General features: G+C 31.6%; 2 protein-coding genes across 2 annotated transcripts in view; one reads left to right on the forward strand and one right to left on the reverse strand.

The window, feature by feature from the left end:
- LOC130892035 (uncharacterized) overlaps positions 1–24,699 on the forward strand; it is a 341,323-nt gene that overhangs the window by 136,984 nt on the left and 179,640 nt on the right. The gene's annotated exons all lie outside the window — the stretch shown is intronic.
- LOC130892025 (sodium channel and clathrin linker 1-like) lies at positions 17,996–22,750 on the reverse strand. Its single transcript, XM_057797206.1, has 2 exons — positions 22,676–22,750; positions 17,996–19,871 (listed from the first exon to the last, which is right to left on the reverse strand). Exons 1-2 carry the CDS (start codon positions 22,694–22,696, stop codon positions 18,246–18,248), a joined length of 1,647 nt encoding a protein of 548 aa, XP_057653189.1. The 5' UTR covers positions 22,697–22,750; the 3' UTR covers positions 17,996–18,245.

Genomic DNA, 24,699 nt, shown 5'->3' on the forward strand with positions numbered 1-24,699 from the left:
ATGGTCGGACGAAAATCCCCACGCAACAGTCGAAAGCAATTTTCAACATTGGTTTTCTGTAAACGTGTGATGTGGTATGGTTAACAGTTATTTAATTGGTCCTTTTATTTTGGAGAATCGTCTCACAGGAGACAACTACCTAAATTTTTTTTATAAAATGAATTAGAAGGCCTACTAGAGGATGTTCCTGTAAATATTAGAATGCAGATGTACTATCAGCACGATGGAGCTCCTGCACATGTTGCTCGTCAGGTCAAGCAAAATTTGGACGAACGTTTTTCAGGGCGTTGGATTGGTCGTGGAGGTCCCATAAATTGGCCTGTAAGATCTTCAGACCTCACACCACTAGATTTTTGTTCATGAGACTGGATGAGAAATGAAGTCTACAAAGTAAAAGTGGATGCACTAATTAGACGAATTGAGAATATTCCAGCCCATATTAAAGAAGAAAGAAATGAATCAATTGGGAGAGCACAAATGCTCTTCGTAGACGAAGCAGAAAATGTTTAAAGTCAATGACGGTATTTTCACGTGTATAATACACTCCTAAAGTTTGGTGCTCTCCTCCTGACTCACCCTGTATACCACGTCGTTGTTTATACTCCTACATCTTTGAACTAGCTCATAGGATGTGAATCATGCTTCACGCGTCTAATCCATTTTGGAAACCAAACTGAGTGTTTTCGATCTCTTAATTATTAAAATTTGGTTCCTTTTCCGGAATGACCACAAAAGTGGACTATTATTTTTATTATCACAGACTATTTCTCATTTTTTCATTATTCCACTCTAAAAAATTGCTCTGTAATATCGAAATATATTAGATGCAAGCTTTCGGCGACAATATTTATTATCGATTATCCAGTTTTATTATCATATCTCAATCAATTCAGTACTCAACGACTTTAATAGATATTTAATGTCATCGTAATGGAGCGTGATTTGCAAAATGGGTATTTTGCAGCTATTCAGCCTGCGTGAAATGCAGTTGACATATTATAACGCGTTAACAAATGGTATAGTATGTCACCCCATCCCTGGCACTAGGCAGTATTCGATGAGAGTATTTTTAATTTTTATTGATAATACATGAAGGCAATGGACGAATAAATGAAGTTCAAAGCTGTTATTAGAACTCTATATTAATATTTTCATCAAATGAGATTCCATTCGTTGATGAAAGAAGTTGAGTGTTAGAAAAATTGAGAATGAAACTTCTCCCAAAAAGTAGAGCGTCTATAAAAGCTTTACTTACTTAAATGTAAGTTAATTTCTAGAATAGGGGGAGAACAGACAAATTTAATAACTCGGGTGAAGTCAGTACTCCTAAATTATTCGATTATCATTCAATACGCCTCCTACCATCCACAAAATGGAGATTTGTGTTTTTGTAAAAGAAATATTGATTTTACCTCATATCGATAATTTTTCCAGTAATATTAGTCCTTGATTTTTGAAATATTATAATTCGGTAACATGTATTGATTAGTTGGTCTTTTTGGTATATTTGATAGAGAGTCAAAATTATTAGTTCTTGTATGAAATATAGGAATTCTTATTTAGTGACTTCCCGTCTCATAATGTCTTTAAGTTATTTCAGTCGTCAAATGAATATAAAAAAATAAAAGGAATGTCTTCAGATTAAATATCATACAAACGGCTTTGAATTTATGCAAATCCAGAAAATTAATGAAATAGGAAGCTAAAAAGTATGGGTTACCATATGCATCCTTGTATGTAGAATGTAGAAACCGTCATAGATGCGTAAAACTTTTGGCCGATTTCCTACTGTTTTCAGATAAGAGTTCAATAGTTAAGCGTTCATCTAAGTCTAGAAAAATAATTTGAACTAGCTGTATAACTGGGACAAGTGTAGAAAATTGAAATTACATAAATAGGTGATATTTTCCTGTAAGAAAAGCATAAAGCAGAAAAAAGACTGGATTATAAGCCAAAAAAGATTGACCAAAAAAATATGAGAGCTGCTGAATAAGAGAGTTGAAGAGAATACGAGTATTTTATGCTTTTTTGTGGTGGGATATATTGAATATTAGATTCGATATACCGTGCGATTAAGTTTCAAGAACTATGAAGGATATATCGGTAACAACTGCATATCTTGAATTTTTGATTTGACAATCACCAATAAGTTTTTCCAGTTTATTAGATTTATTCCAATGTTTTCAGAGATTACAATATGGGTATTCACTTTTTTCGTTTCAAATTCTATTCACAAATGATTACTGTTTAATTATGAATGGTAATTGATAATGGTATTTGTAAGAGAAATTAATGAAGACAGAAGAATATTTTAGAGCGTCACTGGAAAATTTTATGCTGATTAATTTTTATTTGTGATTACTTCTAAACAGCGTGAAGATCACTAATGGATAGAGAAAGGAGTGAAAACATAAGATGAATATGCGGGATAGATAACATCAATGACTGGGTACTGGATAGAAAGATAAAATGGAATCAGCACATTGACCGCATGACGGAAGAAAGTATTGTGAAAATATCAAGGGACAAATCACCAGCAGGACAAAGAAGCCTTGGAAGACCCAGGAAAAGATGAAGTGACAACCTCCCAGGTGACTGAGCAGAGACAATGATGTAAAGAAAAACAGGCAATGATGCCGATACATAGCAGGAAGAAGAAGAAGATTACTTTTAATAAATATCCTTTTTGTATCCTTACAACGCACACAAATCTTTGTTTATTTTAACCAGTTCTGAAAATATTTCCCTAGCTCCTTGGACACAAATTTTATATATAGATTTTGTCTAAGGTAGATTGTCTAACACTAGAATACTCAACCTAGCTAGAAACCTTTTGATAGACATGGTTGTATGAGCTGGAGCATTATCTTGGTAGATAATTTATGTCTTTGAACATTTCGGTTCGTGTTTGCCTTATTTTCCTCAAAGTTCTGCAAAAACGTAAGGAAGGTAAAATTAATAATTATCTTTAACTCTATAAATCCAGGAAACTTTGTTTTGCTAGCTAACATTAAGAAGTAATAGCTAAAATTAAGAAGTAACCACGATTCGTAATTATTATTTTACAAAATTAGTAAAATAATAGTTATTTTTAGTCTACATTTTTTCATTATTTATTAGATTTTTCCAGAGCTCACAACAATTCGTTGATCTTCTCCTAATATTGTTTTGACGAAATAAAAAAATAATTGAGATGCGAATACACTGTATTTGCAACAGCTGGATTACTCTGTAAATGATAGTCGCACCAAATTAGTAACAACTATCACTTCATCACATATAACATCGAACTAATATCGATATAACTTTTGTTGTTAAGATTAATGGACTGTTTGTTCAGCCACAAATTCTGTGGTTTTTTCATAAGAGAAGAATTATTGGATTTGCTATTCATCCACTTGTATATAAGAAAACAAATACTTGTTTTCCAAACCTTTCTTATTATCCTTTGCTGAATTGTGAATTTGTTTCACGTTTATCAAGATAAATAAGAGGCCTGTTTAAATTTCGATGATTTCCCTATAAATCAAATATTTTTAAAGCTTTGTTTCTTTTAAATGAATAATTACTATATACTCCCATTGACCATGTCTTATATCACTTCAAAAAACCCACACCAAATTTATTTTAACTGCTTTTGGAATTGAGTGAACAGCTTAAATTAATTCCGACCTAAAAAGTACTACAAATTCCTATTATACCAGAAATCATCAGTAGGCAAACTACTTCTGTTGTTTTTGAATAACACTGGAAATATAATTGACAAACTTTAATACTACATAGCGACAATGGTTTGGCAATTAATATTTTAGTCAAAGAGAGAGAAGCATTTCCGCTTTGCAGTTGAGTATACCGAAAATTCCTCCACTCATTTAATAACTACTATTACGGAGTTAGTGAAAATATGTAGTTCAATTTCATATTGCAGCACTATGATATTTTGGAATGTTTGTACATGGAATGTTACAAGCTATGTACCATGAAACAAAGTTAAGGGCGTCTATGTATGAGTAACATTGAAAAACAATCAACAGGGAAGATAATAGGAAGTGATTGCTTCATAAAGACAAGTATTTTTTCAAGAAATATGTTGAGAATGATTCATAACAACTTCTAGTTTGCGTTCAATGAAGACAGTATTCGGCTTTGACTAATACTGATGATAACAAAAATTAAATGTTGGAACAAATATCCTTGTGCATATTATGTAATACACGCTACTCTTTAAACCAGTCAATTAATTTCAACATTAACACACAAATCTTTGTAGTTCTCTAACGAAAAAGCCGAGCACTAGTTAATGAACTTAGACATCAAAACACTCGACAGAAATTCCGAGTTAGACATGCCCCAGTTATCCAGCATAAGTAATAGTCTCAAATACATAATACAGCTCGAGATCAGTCTTGAAAGTAGCAGTGTCAACTGAAATAATACTTGACCAAATCGGAGTAGTAAAATTGACGGTAGATTCAACCGCATGATTTCAACTTCATCCATTCTTCACTTATCGAAGAGAATAATTGATGAAAATGTTTTTCTTGCAAAAATAATTACAGAAACAACATATCATTTCAATCTAATTGGATGTCCTGTTTTTTAATTCCATTGAATATCCGATTTTGTCTTGAATACAATTATTTCCAAATATCCCTAGAAGAAATAGTCGATAAATCTTGAGAGTTGCTCACTTTTTTGCGCCTTTTTAAGCATCAACACTAAAGTATAGAGATGCATCATATTGCGGGAACCAAATTTAATCAAAATTGTTACCTATCAATTGCATTTCCTATCGCACTAATATCAGCTAATATATTGAGTTTTTTTTATGCCTCCGTATCTGTCTAGCTTCAGTATCACTCCAACATTAACAATAGAGGCGATTAACTGTATCATCTATTATTAACTTTCACAAATATCCATTATGCGATCTTGATTATTTCAAGATAATTCTTAGCCTACCGTTACACTCTAACAAAACTTATTTTTCTTTGTAATATTACATATTACATACTAAAATAATGTCGTAATGATGATTTGCAAATAAATGTAAAAGGGTTCTAAAGATCAAATTAATTAATAACTTTAGAGTTACTCAAACCTTTATTTTTGATTGTATAACTGCTATAAGAATATAGATTTCTTCTGTAAAGTTTGCGATAAAAGTAGTTTTATTGTTAGTCACTAAAAAGTTATTAGTTTCAAGAATGTTCTGAAAGCAAAATTATGTAATGAATTATATTACAATGATTTTTTTTATAAATTGCACTGTCACAGAATTTTTTTATTGGCTTATAAAAATATAAAATAGTTTTGGCCTTCTATTTTTCCATTCAAACTCTTCCTTACGTTTTCCACAATAACAGTTTCTTTTCATAGTTAATGCGTTTGGAACCTAGCATACTATCCAGTTTATAAGCCACTAGCGACTTCCTTCACGTAAAGGGTTTATTTTTATAAACTCTTATTATGTATGTATTAGCAAGGATAAATAAAATCAATGTTTGATTCAAACAAATCAATATATTAAACAAAAATTACCCTTACAACGTTTGGTTTGTCGGGATGTATACAAATAATTTATTTTCTTTACTCACTCGGGAGAGAGCAACGTATAGTTGACCGTGTGAGAAGCAGCTTACTCCAAGGTCTGCCCCTGTACTTGGTTGATAGCCATTGCATAACAAAGACTAACCGGGAATTGGACTCGTTGGAAATGAAATGAAAAGTTGTTTGGGAAGAGAGAGATTCTTGGTATAAGCACCCGTTCGCCGGTGCCACATTCTGTCAAAATTTCCGCCTCTATTACGTTACGCTGAAGTGACGATATTTTAAGTCTTGTACCATTACAAAAATTGGGTGGGTTTATGATTGATTGAGTTTCTTTTTTCAAATGAATAATGTACGAAGGAAGTCGAGGCGCGCTCAAAGAATTTAAAAATTCCACTGGGTAATTCATCGAATCGTCTTGCTCCATAACTCAGTTTATGAAGACATACTCAACAGATTCTCCTTCAATTTTATCGAGTATTTATAAGTTTATATCGGTAGCTCGATTGCTCCGAGAAGACTCAACTCTACGGCATAAACTATCAGGCAAAACGATTTTACCATCTTCTTCCGGGTATCTGCTCTCGCCAATTAGAAGCAATAAATCAGAAAAAAGCTGTGCATCTCTGTTGCCACCTATTTGCGCTCTCGTTTTCATTTATCAACCTTATTAAAGGTATATAACCAGTAATTTAATACTCACTTTTAAATTGACAAAAAGTTTATTTTATCAGTTATCATTGAAAAATAGTTTCGCACAATAAATAAAATTTATCGTCATACGTCGTCGTATGAACCACAAACTAAAACCCGTGACAATTATGACAGTCTATCTTTGTTGTTTGTTATGCGAATTAAGTGCCATCTGTAGAAATTTGGTCTAATCAATGTGTATGTGACATGCGATATAATGTGTTAGCGTTGGGTTATGTTATAACATAAAAATATATTACAGCTTAAAATAGGTACAGAATAGGTTCCTTAGATGGCGCTTATAATGTTAACACTGAAATTATGGTTTTTTTGATTTATTAATTTTTTTGAAGGCAACGACTTAATATCGAATACATTCTAGGTATTTACTTACATGTTGCCCAAATTAGGCAGCCGCGAAGCAAAGTGACAAAACAAAAGTTTGGTATTTAACTTTATATTAACATAACTATAAGAATTTTGATCAAATATAGCCTAAATGCTGCTCCAGGTAAAGCTGAAGAAATTAGTGAAGGTTTTACGAAAATCCGTCCAGTAGTTTCAGAGATTAGCGTGTACAAACAGACAGAGAGACAGACAGACGGTCATTTTTTTCAAAACTTGTATTTTTGTGTTCAGCTACACTTCTTTTATCACTTACAATCATTTTTTAAAAACAAACCAATGGACAGTCACGCTGATTCTTCAGTTTTCTTAGTATTAAAGGTTATAAAATAGTTTTCAAATCAGTTTTTATTAACATAATTTCAAGTTTTGTTAAAAATTTTTTGACAAGGTTTGTCAATCTTTGAATCAAGAGATCCTCTAAGCTTAAATAAAAATTGTTTTCCACTTTTCTTTAGTACTTGCTAAACCAATATGAAAATTTTATTAGGAAATCGCGAAATAAAATGAAAATTTTGTCGAAACAGAGCCTCACAGCATCATAAATGATGACAAACTCAAAGAAAAATAACGGCATTTGTTAAAGAAAAGAGTTTTATTCAATCACAGCAACCTTGCCCATTTGCCTGGTGTTGTTTGTTATTAAACACAATTACAATTTATAAGGTGATTGGTATGACTTCTTTTTCCGTACAAAATCAGTCTAAGATTTGTACATCATTAGATATTTTTGTTTTATCGTTAAGTTGTTTATAGTTTATTATCGAATACATTTTTTTAGTTCCATAGAACAAATGACTAAATAACTAAATAACCTCAGTAGTCGATGTAAGCATGAGAAGAGAGCTTTCTGTGCTTTTTAAAGAAAGTTTCATATAAGAATCTGTTATACCATGCTATTAGAGATACTGAATCAGATTGTTGGATGAGGGGATGATTAGATTAATTCAAAGAGTCATCTGTACAAATAAAAACATGGAATACGCTATTGTACATTTTACCAATATCTTTGTAAGCAATGATTTGCGATAGGTATTTGTCTTTTTATAACTTTCTTTTAAAACAAATCAGTGAGTTTACTTGCAATATACACAATTCAATTACTTTCTCGAAATACGTTTCGAATACGGCCATTGTATATTATATAAAACGCAATTTACTCACTGTAAGAAGCTCTTTGTACATGTGAATTAGATGTTAAGTAACGCACTATAAAGGTTGATGCTAGATTTCAGAAAAATGACTCAAAATATTTAATTTTTCGTATTTAAATTGATCAAGAGCTAATTTGTTACCACAAAAATAATGAACATGTGAATAATTGCAATTGTAATTGATTCATTTAGTCGTAGTATTTCTCCACAATACGTTATTGTATTGTAAGTTATTGTATTTAATCGCTAGTTTTAACTCGTTATCAATATTGAAATCCTCCTTTCATTTTATTATTAACAAGTTACTATTTTCTCCATGGAATGACGCAATTCACTTTAAATTTAAGTTCAAGTATTTTCAAAGCCGAGCCGGTACGGCATTTGGTATAGCGACATGTTTAATAAGCCATTTAGTTCTCTGGTGGCTGGAAGATGCATTGTATTAACTTCGAAACTAGGCGTCAGATGAATGCATACACGAGTTTTTGTCGTATTGTGTAACTTTTCGAAGAAGTTCTTAACGGGATTCAATTTAAGTTTGAAGTTACGGCATTGAGATCAATAAACTTGCTGAATAACATTTAATAACCCGCTGTAGAATATGATCGAATGTCAATTACACCATTGAGATTTAAGTAAGTTTTAAACTTACAAGGGAAGCTTAACAATACTTGATACCAATCTAAGCTCAATCGTAAATTACAATCTATCAATAAAGTCAAATAAAATGTACTTAATGACGCAGAACCTCTAACAATAAATCAATAATCTAGCAGCTCAATGATTTACGTAACATGGAAGGATTTTCAGAGTGCGACGTGTTTATAAACAAATAAGAAGGTATGCATTGATTTTAGCTGGTAAGAACTTCAAAAAAATTGTTTTCAATGGCACCAGAAAGAGTTGTGTGGAATTATTGATGCAATGGAATTGTCTTCAGTGGTGAACACTGGATCTGTCTACATATATATGATGGTCAATCGCGGATGAGAATGAAACGGCTAAAGTCGTGGTTTAGCGTACTAAACACTTACAATTACAATGGCTGGATTTCGTGTTCAGAGAAAATGAGCAGCAGTGTGTGTTGGAGTAAGCATAGCGTAAACAGTGTTTTTATTATGAAGTTCCAAAAATTCCATCTTAATGATATAGAGTCTCATCACTTGTGCATCGAAATCATCTTTGGTCTTCCTAAAAGGCAATAAGATTGCATATGGTCACATACAGGAAAAACTAGAACGTCATCTTCAACATTGGTCCTCAGGAATTTGTTACCAATTGGACTTGTTATTATATTGTTGTTATATGAACCTGTAGAACGTGAAAAAATGTACAGTTTGCTTCTGAAATTCCGATGACTCCTGAATATTAGATAGATGTCACATGGTAAGAGGATATGTATGCCAAATATTACTGGAAAGAAATAATATTTACTGATTATTAAGTAGTTAAAACAAAATTAGTTTAAGGGATTGGGATTAAATTACTTGCAAAACATTGGCGATAGCTATAATTCATTTATCATTGCTAAATTTTTAATATATAATATTGAGTGATTCCGATTTTTTTTGTGTAACTCTGCTTCGATAGAATTTAATACAACAATTTTGTCAAAATAAGAAGGAATTTCGTGACTCTACAATTTCTAAAATTTTCAAATTGGTTTAAATTGGTTGGTACTTCGACATAACAATTAGTTGGTGTGCTATTCAGTGTCGTAATTCCAATAATCATCTATAAAAGAAATGAGAAATTTTTGTATAATGTCTATCCCCCAGGAAAGTAACTAATCTTTGTCGTCTTTTCGTTCGATTTACCCCATAGTGATCATGGTTTTTATTTTGATAATGGTAGAACTGAAAATATATCATGAATATTTCTCCCGCATTTTTTACATAATGGTAGTATTCGTGCTAGAATATTCAGACAGAATCTGTTAATGTTTTGAAATGTTTACTAAATATCTGGTAAACTGTGGCACAAAAGATAACCTCATACTGTTAAACAAAATGTACATTAGCAGTTAATAACTCATAGCAGCCTCCGTATAATCTCCGGTTAATCTTCCATTAGCATAGTTAGAACGACAGAACGATTTCCATCTAAGAAATTACTAAAATAAACTAAGTTCGCCATTCACGAACTCTCTGAAAACAAATGAATGGAAAAGGTCTCTTGTACTTTACCATTAAAACAACAGATTAAAGTGTCATTTGAAATTAAGCTTGCAAATTAGAATTTACTTTGCAATTTATCGCCGTATTTAAAATTCTATGGGTGATCTACAATGAAATTCCAAAACTAGACTATTGATAACAAGTTAACAAACGGCATTAACGCGTTTCGTTATGCGCGGTTCCATCGACACTATTGAAAAAGATCTCACGAGTTTTAGAAATAAATCTATTTACTTTTGAAATAGCATTACCAATAATTTGGTAATATAACTAAAGACTAATAAAATTAAATGAAATTATTCTGTAATATGTATAATAATAAGTAATAAATTATTCTTTCTATTTGAAAATTATACATTAATCTGAGTATTTTACTTCAAATTCAGCATTTCCAATCAAGAAAGGAGAATTTTCTCTTTTACGTCTAAGATCACATCCTCTGAAATAAGTTTCAATAATGGAATTTCGTAATTTATATTGAAATTTTACGAATCAATTCAATGTGAATATTAACGATCTTGGGTGAAAATTTTAATTGGATGGTAGATTGAATGATCGAAATTGAAAGATCATTCTACCAACGAACCGAATCGAGTATAGCGATGTTAGTAGATGGCAGTAAACATTCGTAGCTATAATAACGCCAGCAAATGAGTTTATTCCTTCAAATAATGTTCAATACAGATTATATAATATAAATGTTGATTTGGGAATGATGTTAATAATTCACAGGCCATTCTTTAAAACAATTTTTCAATACAATAACGTTTTTCAAATTCAGATTCGATTTTATTGAATGACAACAATAAAATTTTGTTAAATATTCTTATAGGGTAATTATGGTTAACCTTCTATATTTTAGAGATAACTTATTCCATAAAATATAGTTGGCGGACGACTAATTGCAACAAATTATTCAAAATTGGGCTCATACAAACCTCAGGAAGTTTTCAAACATGTCATCTGTCAAGTTACATGCAATCAATGTTTTGTTTTGATTACATTCATGGATGAAAATGTGGGTTCACATAGAAATGTTGTTCAGAAAAAGGCATTTCAATATTCAAGAACTGCTCAAATATGTCGATATCCATTTATTTTAAAAAATTACAACTTGAAACCAGTAGCTAAGGTCTTAATGTTTCTTTTTCCAAGTCTGCCTGAGAAAAATGTTTAGTATCGTGTTATTCAAAATGGATAATATAAAAAATTGACCAAATCATTGAGCTTACTTAATGGTAAAAATTCTTTTCATTCTTAGACTGATCAGTAATTTTCTGATAATTCCCAAATCATGGCATTTTCATTGCATTGGAGCACATGTCCCAGCCCTTTAATTCGCTGAACTTCGAATTTTTTAATAAAATATCTCTCTGTTTGTCATATCTCTCTGTTCGTTCTTATCCTATATTCCCCTTCACTAATTTCTCTCCAGTCTTCTCAATTTCTCTTTATCATTTTTTGTTAGTGTTATTGTTTGAGCAGGCGCTTTTCAGATCTCATCATTTTCATTTTGTTTTCATTGATTTTTGAGTCTATCTTCTTTCCTGCTTCATTATCTCGTTTAACATTGTCCTCATTATAGATCTTCTTCAGGTTACAAGTACTATTTAATCAGCGAAGACGTTTCTTTGTTCAACACTCGAATTTATTATAATGAGTTATTATAATTCTTGTGGAATAATATTTGTTTCCTCCCTATATTATATACAACGCATTTTGACACTGGCTTGTAACAATTACTAAAAATATATTGCAGTTGACGATGAGTTCTGGTTTAAATTACCCAACATTGACTAGTTATAATTTATGACATATAACACGTATATTTTATTTTCTTAAGAATTACCCTATTCTCTCGTTTTTGCTTAATTTGCAGTAGAAGCTTTGTTTGGTACAATTTCTTGAAGTATTCATACTTTGCCTCATACCTCTTCCTCGAGCAGCGACTGACAAGCAATATTTGCCGTTTCATTGTTATTGGTTTGGCTATTGTATGAATCAATAATTCATATATTCAATTTGTATTAAGATTTGTTCATAAATTGTCAGCTTAACGTTGTTGATAAGATAACAATGTTTAACCTGCTATAGGAATCAAGAAATCAGTCGAAACTAACTATGATTATAATACGGTCTCGTCTTGTAAATAATAAATATGTAGTACCCCCGCTTCGGTGCTCCTGGACCACAATATTCAAAGAAATCGGTTTTTTTTATCTATTACGACCTGAACCCTCGTTCCCATTTACTTCAGTCTTCGTTTTTGTGCTATGTATACCACACGGTTTTTTCGATTAAGCTTATAAATTCTAGTGTAATTATCGTGTGCGCAATTTATGGAACCCTAAATTCATACAGATTGGCCATATCTCAAATAGCGGGGCAAAATTTCAGTCAAGATTTCAGACTTTCAGACTCCATGTTACTTTTGTTTCTCCTAATAATATTTGACTTTTATTGTTGAAATAAAATTCTAATTCTCTCCAGTTTATTTGATTAACCATAAGAAGGATTAATTGTCGTTATCAATTAATTACACAGATTTCAATTAATTATTCATAATTTATAAGTACGAATGAACCAAATTTTTATGAAATTAATAAAAAAAATATTAAAAAAGCTCGTAGAATTTGTTGTAGAAACTTCACTATGTAATTTTCCCATTTCCTTCCCGGTACTTCCTTCAGGTAGAGATAAATACATCGCTCGGAATGTTATGGAATGTCTTCTAAGATGAGAATTGCATTTTCAGGAACAAAATAAAAAGAATGAAATGAGAGCAGGTTTATGAGGGTTTACTTTTTGACCGAACAAATTTCACTCTATTTTTACCTTCATTTTCTTTATTGAAGTTTCCAATGCTTAAAGTTTTAAAGTAAGTGGAAACTGTGAATTACGTTCAGCTAAAGAATTATCCTGGCAGCGTTAGATTGAAGTTGTATACAATGTTTTTAAGAACTTTTTTAACCCTTTCAACAAAGTAAGCTAAAATTTAACAGTAAACAGCTAATACTTAGGTAGAGTTTTTGTTCAGCATCATATAAAATTGAATTATTAATAATTATAATGCCCACATTTATTTGTAAAAATCTACAGACTAAATAATGGCGGGTTGACAATCCAATTTTTCAAAAAATATTCATATGACTTGACATTCTGATCAATGAAGTAATTTTTTTTGTGCGTCATTCATTATGCCGCAAGCGACTGAATGAATAAACCAGCAACTGCAGGTTTAATTTCTGCACGCACCGAGGCAGCTAGCACTAACCCATGATACTCGATCACACCGATAATAGAGTTGCTTGAATCTGTCCAAATAACAATATTTTTGTGCCCGAAAAATTCAACCATTATTTGTAACGAGTGCCGTGAAAGTACACGGCAGAATCAAGTTTCATCTCACTTCTATTAAAATAGTTTGTTATACATCTATAGTTCCAAAATACTAAATTGAAAAATGTTAATATTGTAAAATAAATATTTATTTTATTTTTCCAAAATAATTGAAAAATAAACACTTATATCTTTGTTTGTAGTCCCTACATTTTTTTTTCATTTGCCATGCGGAATGTGGCTTGGATACGCTCTATTGCTTTCCATCATATGTTTTTGTTCATGGCTGCATCACGCCAGTTCTCTATTCGTATTTATTCTAAATCTTCTCTAAATGCTTCTATCCATTTTTTCGTGAACGCCCTCTTTTTAATTTCGCTCCTTCTCCCCTTAACAAGGATCTTTTCACCCAACTATCTTCGGCCATTCTGGCTATATACGCCATCCAACGGAGTCTTTTTGCTCTGACCACATATCCCATCTCAGCTTGACCATACAGTGCTTTGACCACTGCGTTCGTTCTTCTCCTCTATTCATTTTGCACCCGCACTCCTCCGAAAATCCTCCTTAGTACCTTTCTCTTCCATATGTTTATGTTGCTTTCTTCTTTTTGTTCATGATCTAGCACTCACTACCATACAGCACCGTTAATTGTATAACTGTCTTGTATATAACTGTGTAAATGCGTAACTTGGCGGCTCTTGAAATATCTTTTGATCTTAATAGTCCTCCTAGGGCTCCAAACGTTTGGTTCCCTCTAGTTCGAACTCCTGGACTCAAATCTATACTCTTTGTTTTGCTCTGTCGTCTCTCTCACTTGATTGCAGCTATTCATATCCCTTCCAATCTCCATATATTTGGTCTTTTGTTCATTAATGCGCAGCCCATATTCTTTTGCTTTCTTTTCAAAAGTTTTTCTAGATCCTTTTCCATTCTACTTATAAGTACCACATCATCTGCGTAGACAGGGATTTCTCAGGATCATCTAATACAAGGCTGAGCAGCACTGTTTATAGTGGGTCTCCTTGCTTCAAACCTCTCTTTGTTTCAAATTGTTCTGATAGACTTCCTTCGACAGCTACTTCATTCTCAGTGTTATTCAGTGACATTTTTACCAATAAGGGATAAGGCAATTATTTACCCAATACATAAGAAGGGGGATGTGACAGACTGCAGGAATTATAGGGGTTGTTGGATGTCGTATACAAAGTCCAAGAATTATGAGAAATAGCATAGGCAAATACTTCTGAAGTCATACTGAAGGCAATCCAGAGCAATAGCTATGACCAAGGATTGAACCTGAAGCTCCTTTTTGTGGATTTCAAGCAGGCGTGTGATGATACAATAAGTAGAAAACATTTGTTTCAGATGCTAGCAGCATTGGGAATACCTAAGAAAATACTACCTTTCATACAATTACTTTAATTAATTCTAATTTTACAATCGAAGTGTATGGAAGTCACAAGAGCGAAACTTCTCTCTTAATACATTCTGAATGATAAAGAATTTTCCAATGTCACATAAAACTTATTTATTGTATTCTGCTCAATGATGCATATAACTGATATATATTGTTTGAAATATTATCTCTTCTTACTGATTCTACAGCTATCGATGACAAAACGACTTGTCAAATGGATATCCATCTCATTTGACACGTTGTCGTTCGTTTTCAGTTAAATTTGGTCTGACACAGTGTGAAACTTCATTTTTCACACGTACAAACGTCGAAAGCAGATATATTAGTTTCTGTTTAAATGGAGTTGGGAAGTTATATGTGAAGAAGTTGAAACTTGAATTATATTCCGTATACTTTTTTAAACGGAGGTTTTATATGTTTACAAATGAATGAAGTTAATATAGTGTGGCTAGCTACTAGCTATTATTTTGATCTATTATTAGTTAATGAGTTAATATTGAAGATTGCACAATGATTGAACAAAAGTTTGAGTGAGTGTTTAATTTCTCTTGCACCATATTTTTCCATATCATTGTGTAGGGTCAGTTTTGCGCAATATTTTTTAGTCTGTGTTTCGTCTTGAAGAGGAGTACACGCGCGCGTGCATAATGGCGGAAAAAGAGAATGAAAAAGTTAAGGAAAGAGAGAGTTAACGTCGAATGTATCCAATTGTACAGAGAATTGCCATCTTTGTGGAATGTGAAGAGGAATATCATGACCGTGATAAAAAAAGTGATTCTTACGAAACATTTTTGTCTAAATACGATTACAAAACACTATTCTTCGACTAAACACGAAAACAGTGCGCAGCAGTTCGTTTATTGTGCAATTTAATTGATCGTTTCGATTCTAAGCGCCTTTCAATCTTATCGTACAATAAAATATATTGTAGATTGTTATTATAGGGTCTAGGGGCCGCCTATATACGATATTATACATATATGATTGTGCTAAAAAGTAGAAAATGGAGCAAAATAACTGAGAGTTTCGTATGTGCGTCAATTATCCGTGGAAGAAACGATATAAGTTATTAATCAGAAAACATATAAGTACAATTTGCAGACAGAAACTTGTAAAAATGCGAAAAACAAACATAAAAAGATGTAAATAAGTACATAAGTTTAAATTTAATAAGAATATTAAACTAGTACGTAGCATACTCTGAATTAAATATAAGTATCAAAATAACAGTCTTTTTATAGAGTAGAAGGCAGTTTCCATTGAATATGTCATCAAATTATTGCGAAATGCGGAAAAAGATTTGGTTTCAACAGGAAAATGATTGTGCATTTGTAGTAGGTAAACAACGTTCGTGCTCCGTGTTCCTAATGAAATGAAATATTTATTAAGGTGATAAGGTGATTTAATGTGCATGACTCGGAAACATTTTTAATGTAAGTTCATCAGTACCAGTTATTTTTGATGTCATCAATTGTACTGCGAAGCTCTGCTAAAACTATGGGAAGAAACTGTGTAAATTCACATTAGCATCTGGGAGATTTGAAGCGGATCATGAGGAAGGAGTTACAAAATCCGTTAAACTTTTGGCTACATTCATAAAGTATTATTAAGTTATCAGATGAAATAGAGAGGAGAAATATCCTTGGAGGCTTTTATTGACTTATGATAAATTTCTCTATATAGTTTTACATAATTTTGGAAGAAAACACTATCTAGCTTGGGCTAGATAAAGATCGCATGCTCATTTCAGATATACGTAAACCTTTGGTGGATTAAGGCTAATTTTTAACACGCCTGACGGAAAAAAATTGGATGCAAGACTAATTAGTTTTTATGAATCTAGAAAATCCGAAGTACACATCAGAGAGAATGTTCCAGTCAGTTGTTAAACAACGGTGCTTGAGATTTTAAAAATGTTTTTTCCCGAAAAAATTCGGCATGATTTGAGAGAAGCATATTTGGTATTGGATTCCACCGAAAATTTTGTTAATACTGAATTAAGTTGATAGATTCTGAATCATACGGTGACGCGACATAGTCTATAGTACTAGAACTAGTTTTTGTTATTCTGTTTGGGTGAGGTAATATGCATGAATATGCCAAAATTATGAAAAATTGACCGGAGACATTCTTCAGCAGCACAGGTACTGGAATAATCAATATTGAGATCGCCACAAGGAATTAATATGCTCTTAATTTAGAGGTAAGGACTCTTATAAGTAGATTGTGACAGAAAGTATGCTCGTCAGTATCAGGGGCTCTGTAAGTACAAAAAATATATAGGTAATATGTATGGTGGTAGACGATAAAAAATTCGACCACTCAGATATTAAATTATTGAACTCTGTAATTTAGGAAAAGTTGATATTTGTAGACATGATCGTAGTACCTTCATGAGGTAAATTAGTGCTATCAAATCTGGCTACTGTGGTATAGTTCTTGAAAAAAAAACAGGCTTATTATTATTCAACCAATGTTCAATGATGGCAATAATTTCTGGAAAATATAAGTCATCTGTTTTGTGTCTTAGGAATTGAATATTAATAAGAAACAGACTGAGAGTGCTATCATTCAGGTTTTCAGAGGGTGCTTGCTCCTCTGATCGCGTCATTCTTTCAACTGTTTGGTTTCACTCCCCAGTTGAATATCGGATGGAAAAAGTTTTTAATAGGGGCAACTGGAGTAATTTTTTATCATTTAATATGAAATATAAGTATCATCCGTTAGTGGAATTGTTTATTATTGTCAGAAACAAACGTAATTCTTCTATAGGGGAAATATATACCAAGTGTCCTACAAATTTAATTACTATAACATAATTATAAACAGCATTGAGAAAAGACGTACATTCATAAAAAATATTCCGGTTTCCAATTACAAAAGCCATCGTTGTTTCGGAAAAATTCAATCCTATAATCGACATCGTCGGCAAAAAGCCGTCGGAGAATTTGCATTTTAACGATAAGATATTGTGTTGGAATTCATGAATGAAGAATTCCAAAAATGCTTGAGTAGGGTTTTTTCTGTACGCTATAACCGTTACGACGTATACTAGTTTAGATTAATAAAGTTTTTTCTGATGATATTTTTCAACTGAATATTGTGCTTCTCATACAAGTTGTTAATTCATATTTTGCTAGTTTTTAACACATATTGAATTAAGCGTTGAAATGATCAAACTTTCAAGGTGCTCAAAATTCACAGGAATTTCTTATCATATAAATCATATCACAATGTCTCAGGTTATTTTTATTTACAGAAAATACAAAAATATAACTACAATTATTGTCACTTCCATTATAAGTTATCAATTCATAAAAACATTTGGATTGTTTTTCACTATACAACTTCTCGTGTCTTGCAAATTAGTTTAATATACTTCCATTTTCTTTTAGTTCTAAAACCACTAGTTCCTTTCCTCTGCGCTTGTTTTTCTTTTCTAGACATGTAACTACATCCCCTGATTTTGAGGTATTTCTTTGGTGTTGGGCACCATTTCAATGAATGTCAGCTAAGTATATTTGGTTGACTTTGTTGGTTATCAGTGTTGACGGCATTTATTTTATTAACATCTATAGCTAGCATATTTAATATTTCTCTATACTGACTCAACTTTCTTTTATACAGTTGTAATTCATCTTTTAGCACCGCATTCTCTTTTTTAACTTTGCGTGCATCTGTTTTTAAAGTTTTCGTCAAATTCTCTAGCTTGTTTATTATATCTTTCGTTTCTATCAATAGTTTCTTGTTGATTTCATTTCTGAGCTCAATTTCTTCATTAAGTTGCTTGAGTTGTTCATTGAAAGAAGAAACTAGTTCAGATTTTTCAATTTTAATTGAATTTATAAGTTTCTCTTGATCTTCTATGTGTTTGTTGAGGTCCTTTTCTAAAATATGAGATTGGCTTTTCGCGACCTCTATATCATTATTTAAACTTTTTATCTTCAATTCGTTCTCTTTGATAACCGATTTATGCTGGTTATTGATGTTCTGTAGAGTCAATTTTTCAAGATCTTTGGTTTTCAAAACTCTCTCATAGTAAGCTGCCATCTGTTCCATATCGTTTTTAATAGTTTCTAATTCAGATTTTAGCTGAATGTTTTGTTTTTCGGACACTAAAAGTTTCTGAAACGTAGATTCCAAGCTTTTTTCGAGAATTAGTAATTTTGAAGTTTTGCTTTCTTCTGAGTCTACTCCTCTAGTGGAGAATTTATCTATTTCGTTTTGTAATATTATATTTTTGGCTTGAAGTTTTTCATTTTGTACAACTTTTTCTTTTAGCTCGTCTTGTGTGTTTTCAAGACATTTGAGAATGTCTTTGTACCTAAATTCAGCTTGCTCTTTTATACTATCAGTCTCTTTCTTACACTTTTCTTGCACTTCTTTAATTATATCATCAAGTTGTTCATTCATTTTCTTCATTTCTGATCTTATTTCAGCTTCTCTAAGTAAAGATGCATCTTTTTCATTCAAAGCAGCTTGTACAATTTCTATGGCTTCAATAATTTTTTCTTTGAATTCATTATTTTGATCCATTACTTTTTTTATCAGTTTCTCTTTTCCTGCACATTTATTTTTCAGTGCCTCGATAGAGTTTTCAAGATCAAAAATATTTTTGTATAAAGTACTTACTTTAGATTCAGACTTTTTAGCAGTTTCTGTGTTGTTGATTGAGCATTTTAGTAGGTTTTGAATTTCTAGGTCCTTGGTTTCCGATTCGTTTTTCAAGATTTTTATTTGATTTTCCAATTTATTTATGGTTTCTTCATAAGATTTTTTCGCTCTTAAATATTCATGTTTGGGAAAATACTCGATATTGCCAGATTTGTATATATTTAGTTCATTTTCCAAAGTTTCTACAGATTTTGATGCTTTTTTCCATAACTGAGTTACTTTTTCTTTCTCATCTAACACCAAATTAATTTGAGATCTCAAGTTTTGAATCAATTTGAATTCTGTTTGGGATTCTTCTGAAGTTTTCGAAGTTACATAATGCTTCAACTCCTCTATTAATTTCTGGTTTTCATTGACTATTGAAGGTACCTTTGATTTTAGTTCTTCGTATTCTGCTTTAACAGACTTCAGCTCCTGAGTAAGTTCTTGTACTAAATTCTCATAATCTGCTACTAAAATCTGAAAAATAGCAATTAGTCATTTAGAGATAGAGTGCACAAGTTGTCTGATTGAAATTTCTATTGGTGACATCACTATTAGTATACTCTTTGATTTCTTATATTTTAAAATAGTCCAAGAAAGTTATTATTTTCCATTTATGAATTTATTAAGCTGGGTTTTTTGAGGAAACTATTAATATTGATGAAAAATACTACTTATAGACTTTGAAACAAGTTTTCGATAGTGAAATAAAAGAAATACTTGAAGAATACCTAAAAACTATTGGGATAGCCTAACTAATAAAGATGACGATAGAATAATCGGCACTGAGGGTATTGGCAGAAGCATCAACAAAGGAATCTGAATTTAATAATAAAGTAAGAAGATACAATATCTACAATCCTTCCTAACATTGCTTTAAATGAATCAGAGCTACTGTCTGGAAACAAGATACATGAAAATTGAAGATTTTTCAGATAAAGTATCCTCAATATCAAGAAATGTGAAAGACATCTTAACAAAATTGTTATAGTTAGAACGGGATAGAGAGAAATGAGAAGAAAGAAAGAAATAGAAAGTGGGAAAGAAAAAAATTATGAACCTTGAGAAATCGTATAATGTATAACAGACGGACAGTTATGGAGAAAAAATACAGTCACATTATTTATATGAATTGGAAAATAGAACAAAGGAAGCTACTTGCTCAAACGAGTTTACGGTCTCGTGGAGTCATACAAACAATAAATAGTAGTAGTAGCAAATTGTACATCAAAACTGAAATAGAAATATTCGAAAAATTAACCAAATATTCACGAAAATATGAATTTGGACATTGGCTTTCATTTCTTTTCTCATCCGTTTTTGTTTACTCTCCAAACAAACAATATTATTGTAATTTGACTTGGTATTTCGAAGACCTCACTCTACATCAGCGCAGATAGCTATTGAAATCACTTATTGATTGTCAATTTTTCATTAATTTACAGTTGAAAAGTCGGTGATCCCGATATCTGACTCCACTGGAGTTATTAGAACTAACAAAAGTATAAATAATATCCACCTCAACTTATATATATTGCATTGCATCTAAATATTCTTGATTTTAGGTCTCTTCTGTTTCAAAATTAGTTTTTTTTATAGTTTTTAAAAGAAAGATAAATTTTGACGCTTCGACTTTTCTTTAAGTCTTGAATATCAAAATAAGGATAAAATCTAGCTATTTGAGATAATTTCTACTAATAGCGTTTTAGGTCAAGATACTGATTTTGAATCAGATATGCTGACCCGTAAATGAATACATTTGGCCATTCCAATCTGCAATGAAGAGTGAAGTCCTTCCAAATAGTTGCCCCTGAGAATAAGAGTGGTATAAGTCAGTAAATTTTAAATATTGGGCGAAGGTCGTGTTTTGTTACAGTTGTTGTGGTTTTATTAGGAATTAATGAATGGATGTAATTCTAAAAACTTTCCACTGAGAGCGGTTTTGTCGTCTAACAGATTAGTGTTTTTTATTCTTATGCTTCTTACTGCTCTTGCTGAACTATCAATGTTTGACAAAGCTGTTTGAGCAATTGTATTGATACTCATAACATTGTTATAAATCATTTAAATTGCATGCATATATAGTAATTTTAGATTTTTATATTTCAGTGCATTCAATTGAAAAAATTATAATAGCTCTCTCTTAGAATGGATTAAACGAATTTTATTGTCATGCGATGCTACTGATGGTGAGGATAACGAAACTTAACCATTTATTGAGAATTCAGACGAAGACACAATTGATATTAACACAGTGAACTTAGACAATTTAATTTCATATTTTAGCTACAGTGTATTTGAATCAGAATTTGTATTTTGTATGTATTTATGTATGCTAGTGTGACGATTCAGTGAGACCTCAGACATATATCATGTCTCCTCCTTCACATAGCTTCCGATTTCTATCCCTGAAACTAGTAGCTCTTCACTTCAAATTCCTTTAAAATTTTAACAAACCTACCCGCTTTGCTTTTCTCTCTTTACTGACACGAAATACACAGTCGTATTTCACTAACATTTTGATATTCGAATGATTATGTCTTGTCAGAGCAAATGATACAACTGTTACTGCTAATACATTTTTCCGATCTCTTATGGTAGTTGTTTCCTACTAATGTTTCCGTTTGTTTCAGTTCTTCTGTGTGTCCCAATATACCATTATTTTCTTCATTCCTTTTAATTCGAGTTATTCCAATATTATTGGGGTGAAACAGTGTTTGACCTTCTTTATTGCTGGTTTAACAACTATCCCGTTTTCTTCTACTATAGTGTGTCCTGATACACACAACAGTGTAACTATTTCATTCCTTTCTAGATTGTTAATTGATTTTGGAAAAACTTAATGTTTTAATGGATGCTTGACTATCAGATATGATTATTAATCTCCGACTTCCATATTTTTTATTAATATTGAACTACAAGCATCTCCCAATAGCGGAAATTTTCACTTGGTGTGAGCTTGAGGTTTTTCCAAATTTTCCTAATATTTTCCAACTTATACACCCTCTCCCATTTTTGATAAAGACTGCTACCTAGTTATTTCATAAATTTCATAAACAATATTCATTATTATTCCGGTGGAAACATTTTCTTAGATTTATTTTGGATGTATTGAAACATTTTTTCTTTATTCTATATTTTAAACCAACTGTAGGGAAACAATATCCAATTTGCACACAATAGAAAACAAGAATGATTTCTATTGAAGTTTAAATGTTAACTATATTTATTTTTGAATACAAAGAGAAAAAGATGTGAAAGTGTCTTTTGGTGTACTTTACCTGCAGTTGTGATACATCCATCTACTTTAAAAACCTTAAAATGTACTCCACTATTCACATTCACGTATCTACATACTTGTTATTGTTGTGACTCATGTTGACAATGTCAACCGTTTCCATGGAGCTAAAATCAATTCAATATAAACAGTTGTATCGAGTAGGTAATAATAGAGATCGAATAACAGAAACCTTTTGAGCGTGTCGTTGTAAAACTTTATAAGGCGTTTCTGAGTTTTAATCAACCGATTGATTTTTCACTAATTGATTAGGTTTGAATTAGTCTATTTCACTTTATTTATTTTCATGTTTTTACAATAACTAAATGAAAATCGTTAGAAAATTGACTATATATTTTAGAATCAAGCTCTAGGAGAATCAAATAGAAGATTCTCATAATGTACGTTAGAAATATACTTGTGTGCATGGAAATCGGCCCTCTGTAAACTTTTGACCTTAACTATATTTTTTTATAAATTATTCATCAGATCAAAAAATGTTTAAAGTGAATATAAATTTATGAGAACTTATTTCGACTTCCTATGTTTAACACAGTGAAATAATTGTATTAAGCAAATTAAGCTTCTTTATTAATAACTTGAATGGGGTTAATGACATTGATAGATATATCTCCTCGATATATTTATCAACCGTTAAATTTGTTCTTCCGTGAACATGGTCGCCCTTGCGCATATATGTGATACTCCTATATGGACACTTAGTATGGAAAAAAATATCTCTACGTTACGATGTCGACAATATTCATTTTCCCTCTCATTCGAGACACTTTATCTATACTGCGCATGCTTGAGAAAGCGCAGAACCGAGCTGGAACCTCGGAGGATAGAAAAACCGTTGCCATTCTGTCTTCCTTAGTCGGAACAGCTTCCACTTATAGAAACTGTCAATTTAGAAGTATTACATATATGCCCCTACGATTGAACACAGGGCTGGTTCGTGCTTCTATAGAAATTGCACCCTAGACCTAGATCATGCAGGAACTACTTCCTTAATCACTCCGGTGTTCAAAGCAGCAATCTGCAAATCTTCGGTACTGGTAAAATTTTCAACTAAATTACTCATCTCTTTGATAAACATCTACTCCATTTCATGATAAATCTTCAAAAATCCAATCGTTTACGCCTGTGTAGTTAGTATGAAAAGAGCAAAGGTATGAAAATCGAAAAAGAAATGGAATTGATAATGACGAAGGGTACAAACAAGTAAAAATAACGAAACGACATATTACAAAAAACTGGAACACAATCACACAATATTAATAAAATCATAGAAATTAAAATAACTGAATAATCACATTTAGACACATTCGACCAAACCGGTCTCTTCCAAAAAACATAACTCAAATAAGGATGTGGAGTAATTCCTTCCCATCTTCATCCAAAGGGGTCGTTATTATACTTTGCAAACTTTTTTCAACTTATTACTACTGAAATCGCCCTTGAAGAGTAATAAGGAGCCCCTCTTTCTTGTGTTTTCTTTGAATATTAGGGACGATGTAACAGATTTGTTAGAAAAATTTCACTTGTCTCACTGATGCATGAGTTCAGTATGATGGTTCTAAAAGGGAATATACTTATTACCTGATACTTAGTTCACCTAATCAGAGCCCGTTTGTCCAATAATGAACCAATGGTGAACTCACTGATAATTTTACGATGGTGAAGGCTTTCTTTGGATATATTTTTTTTTTTTATTAATTTTAGTTCGTATGTGATCCACTCGTATAATTTCTGGATAGAATCTCTTAATCCAATGATCCATATTGATCATATTAATAAAACCGTCTTTCAACCATAGACTTAATAATGTGATTTAATAGTGAATTGTGAAATCTATTAATAAAAGTCATATGTTCATTGAAAAACTAGTAAATAGAGAAATTATCTTGAATCTAGTAGAATTGATTGCTGTTTCACTGGAATGATTGTGGAATTAGTATTAAATCAATTATTCTCATGGATAATACTAGCTTTTACTTTGAAGTTCATGGGAATGAGTTAGTTCAC

This window comes from Diorhabda carinulata, chromosome 3, assembly GCF_026250575.1.
Source record: "Diorhabda carinulata isolate Delta chromosome 3, icDioCari1.1, whole genome shotgun sequence".
NCBI classification, from domain to species: Eukaryota; Metazoa; Arthropoda; class Insecta; order Coleoptera; family Chrysomelidae; genus Diorhabda; species Diorhabda carinulata.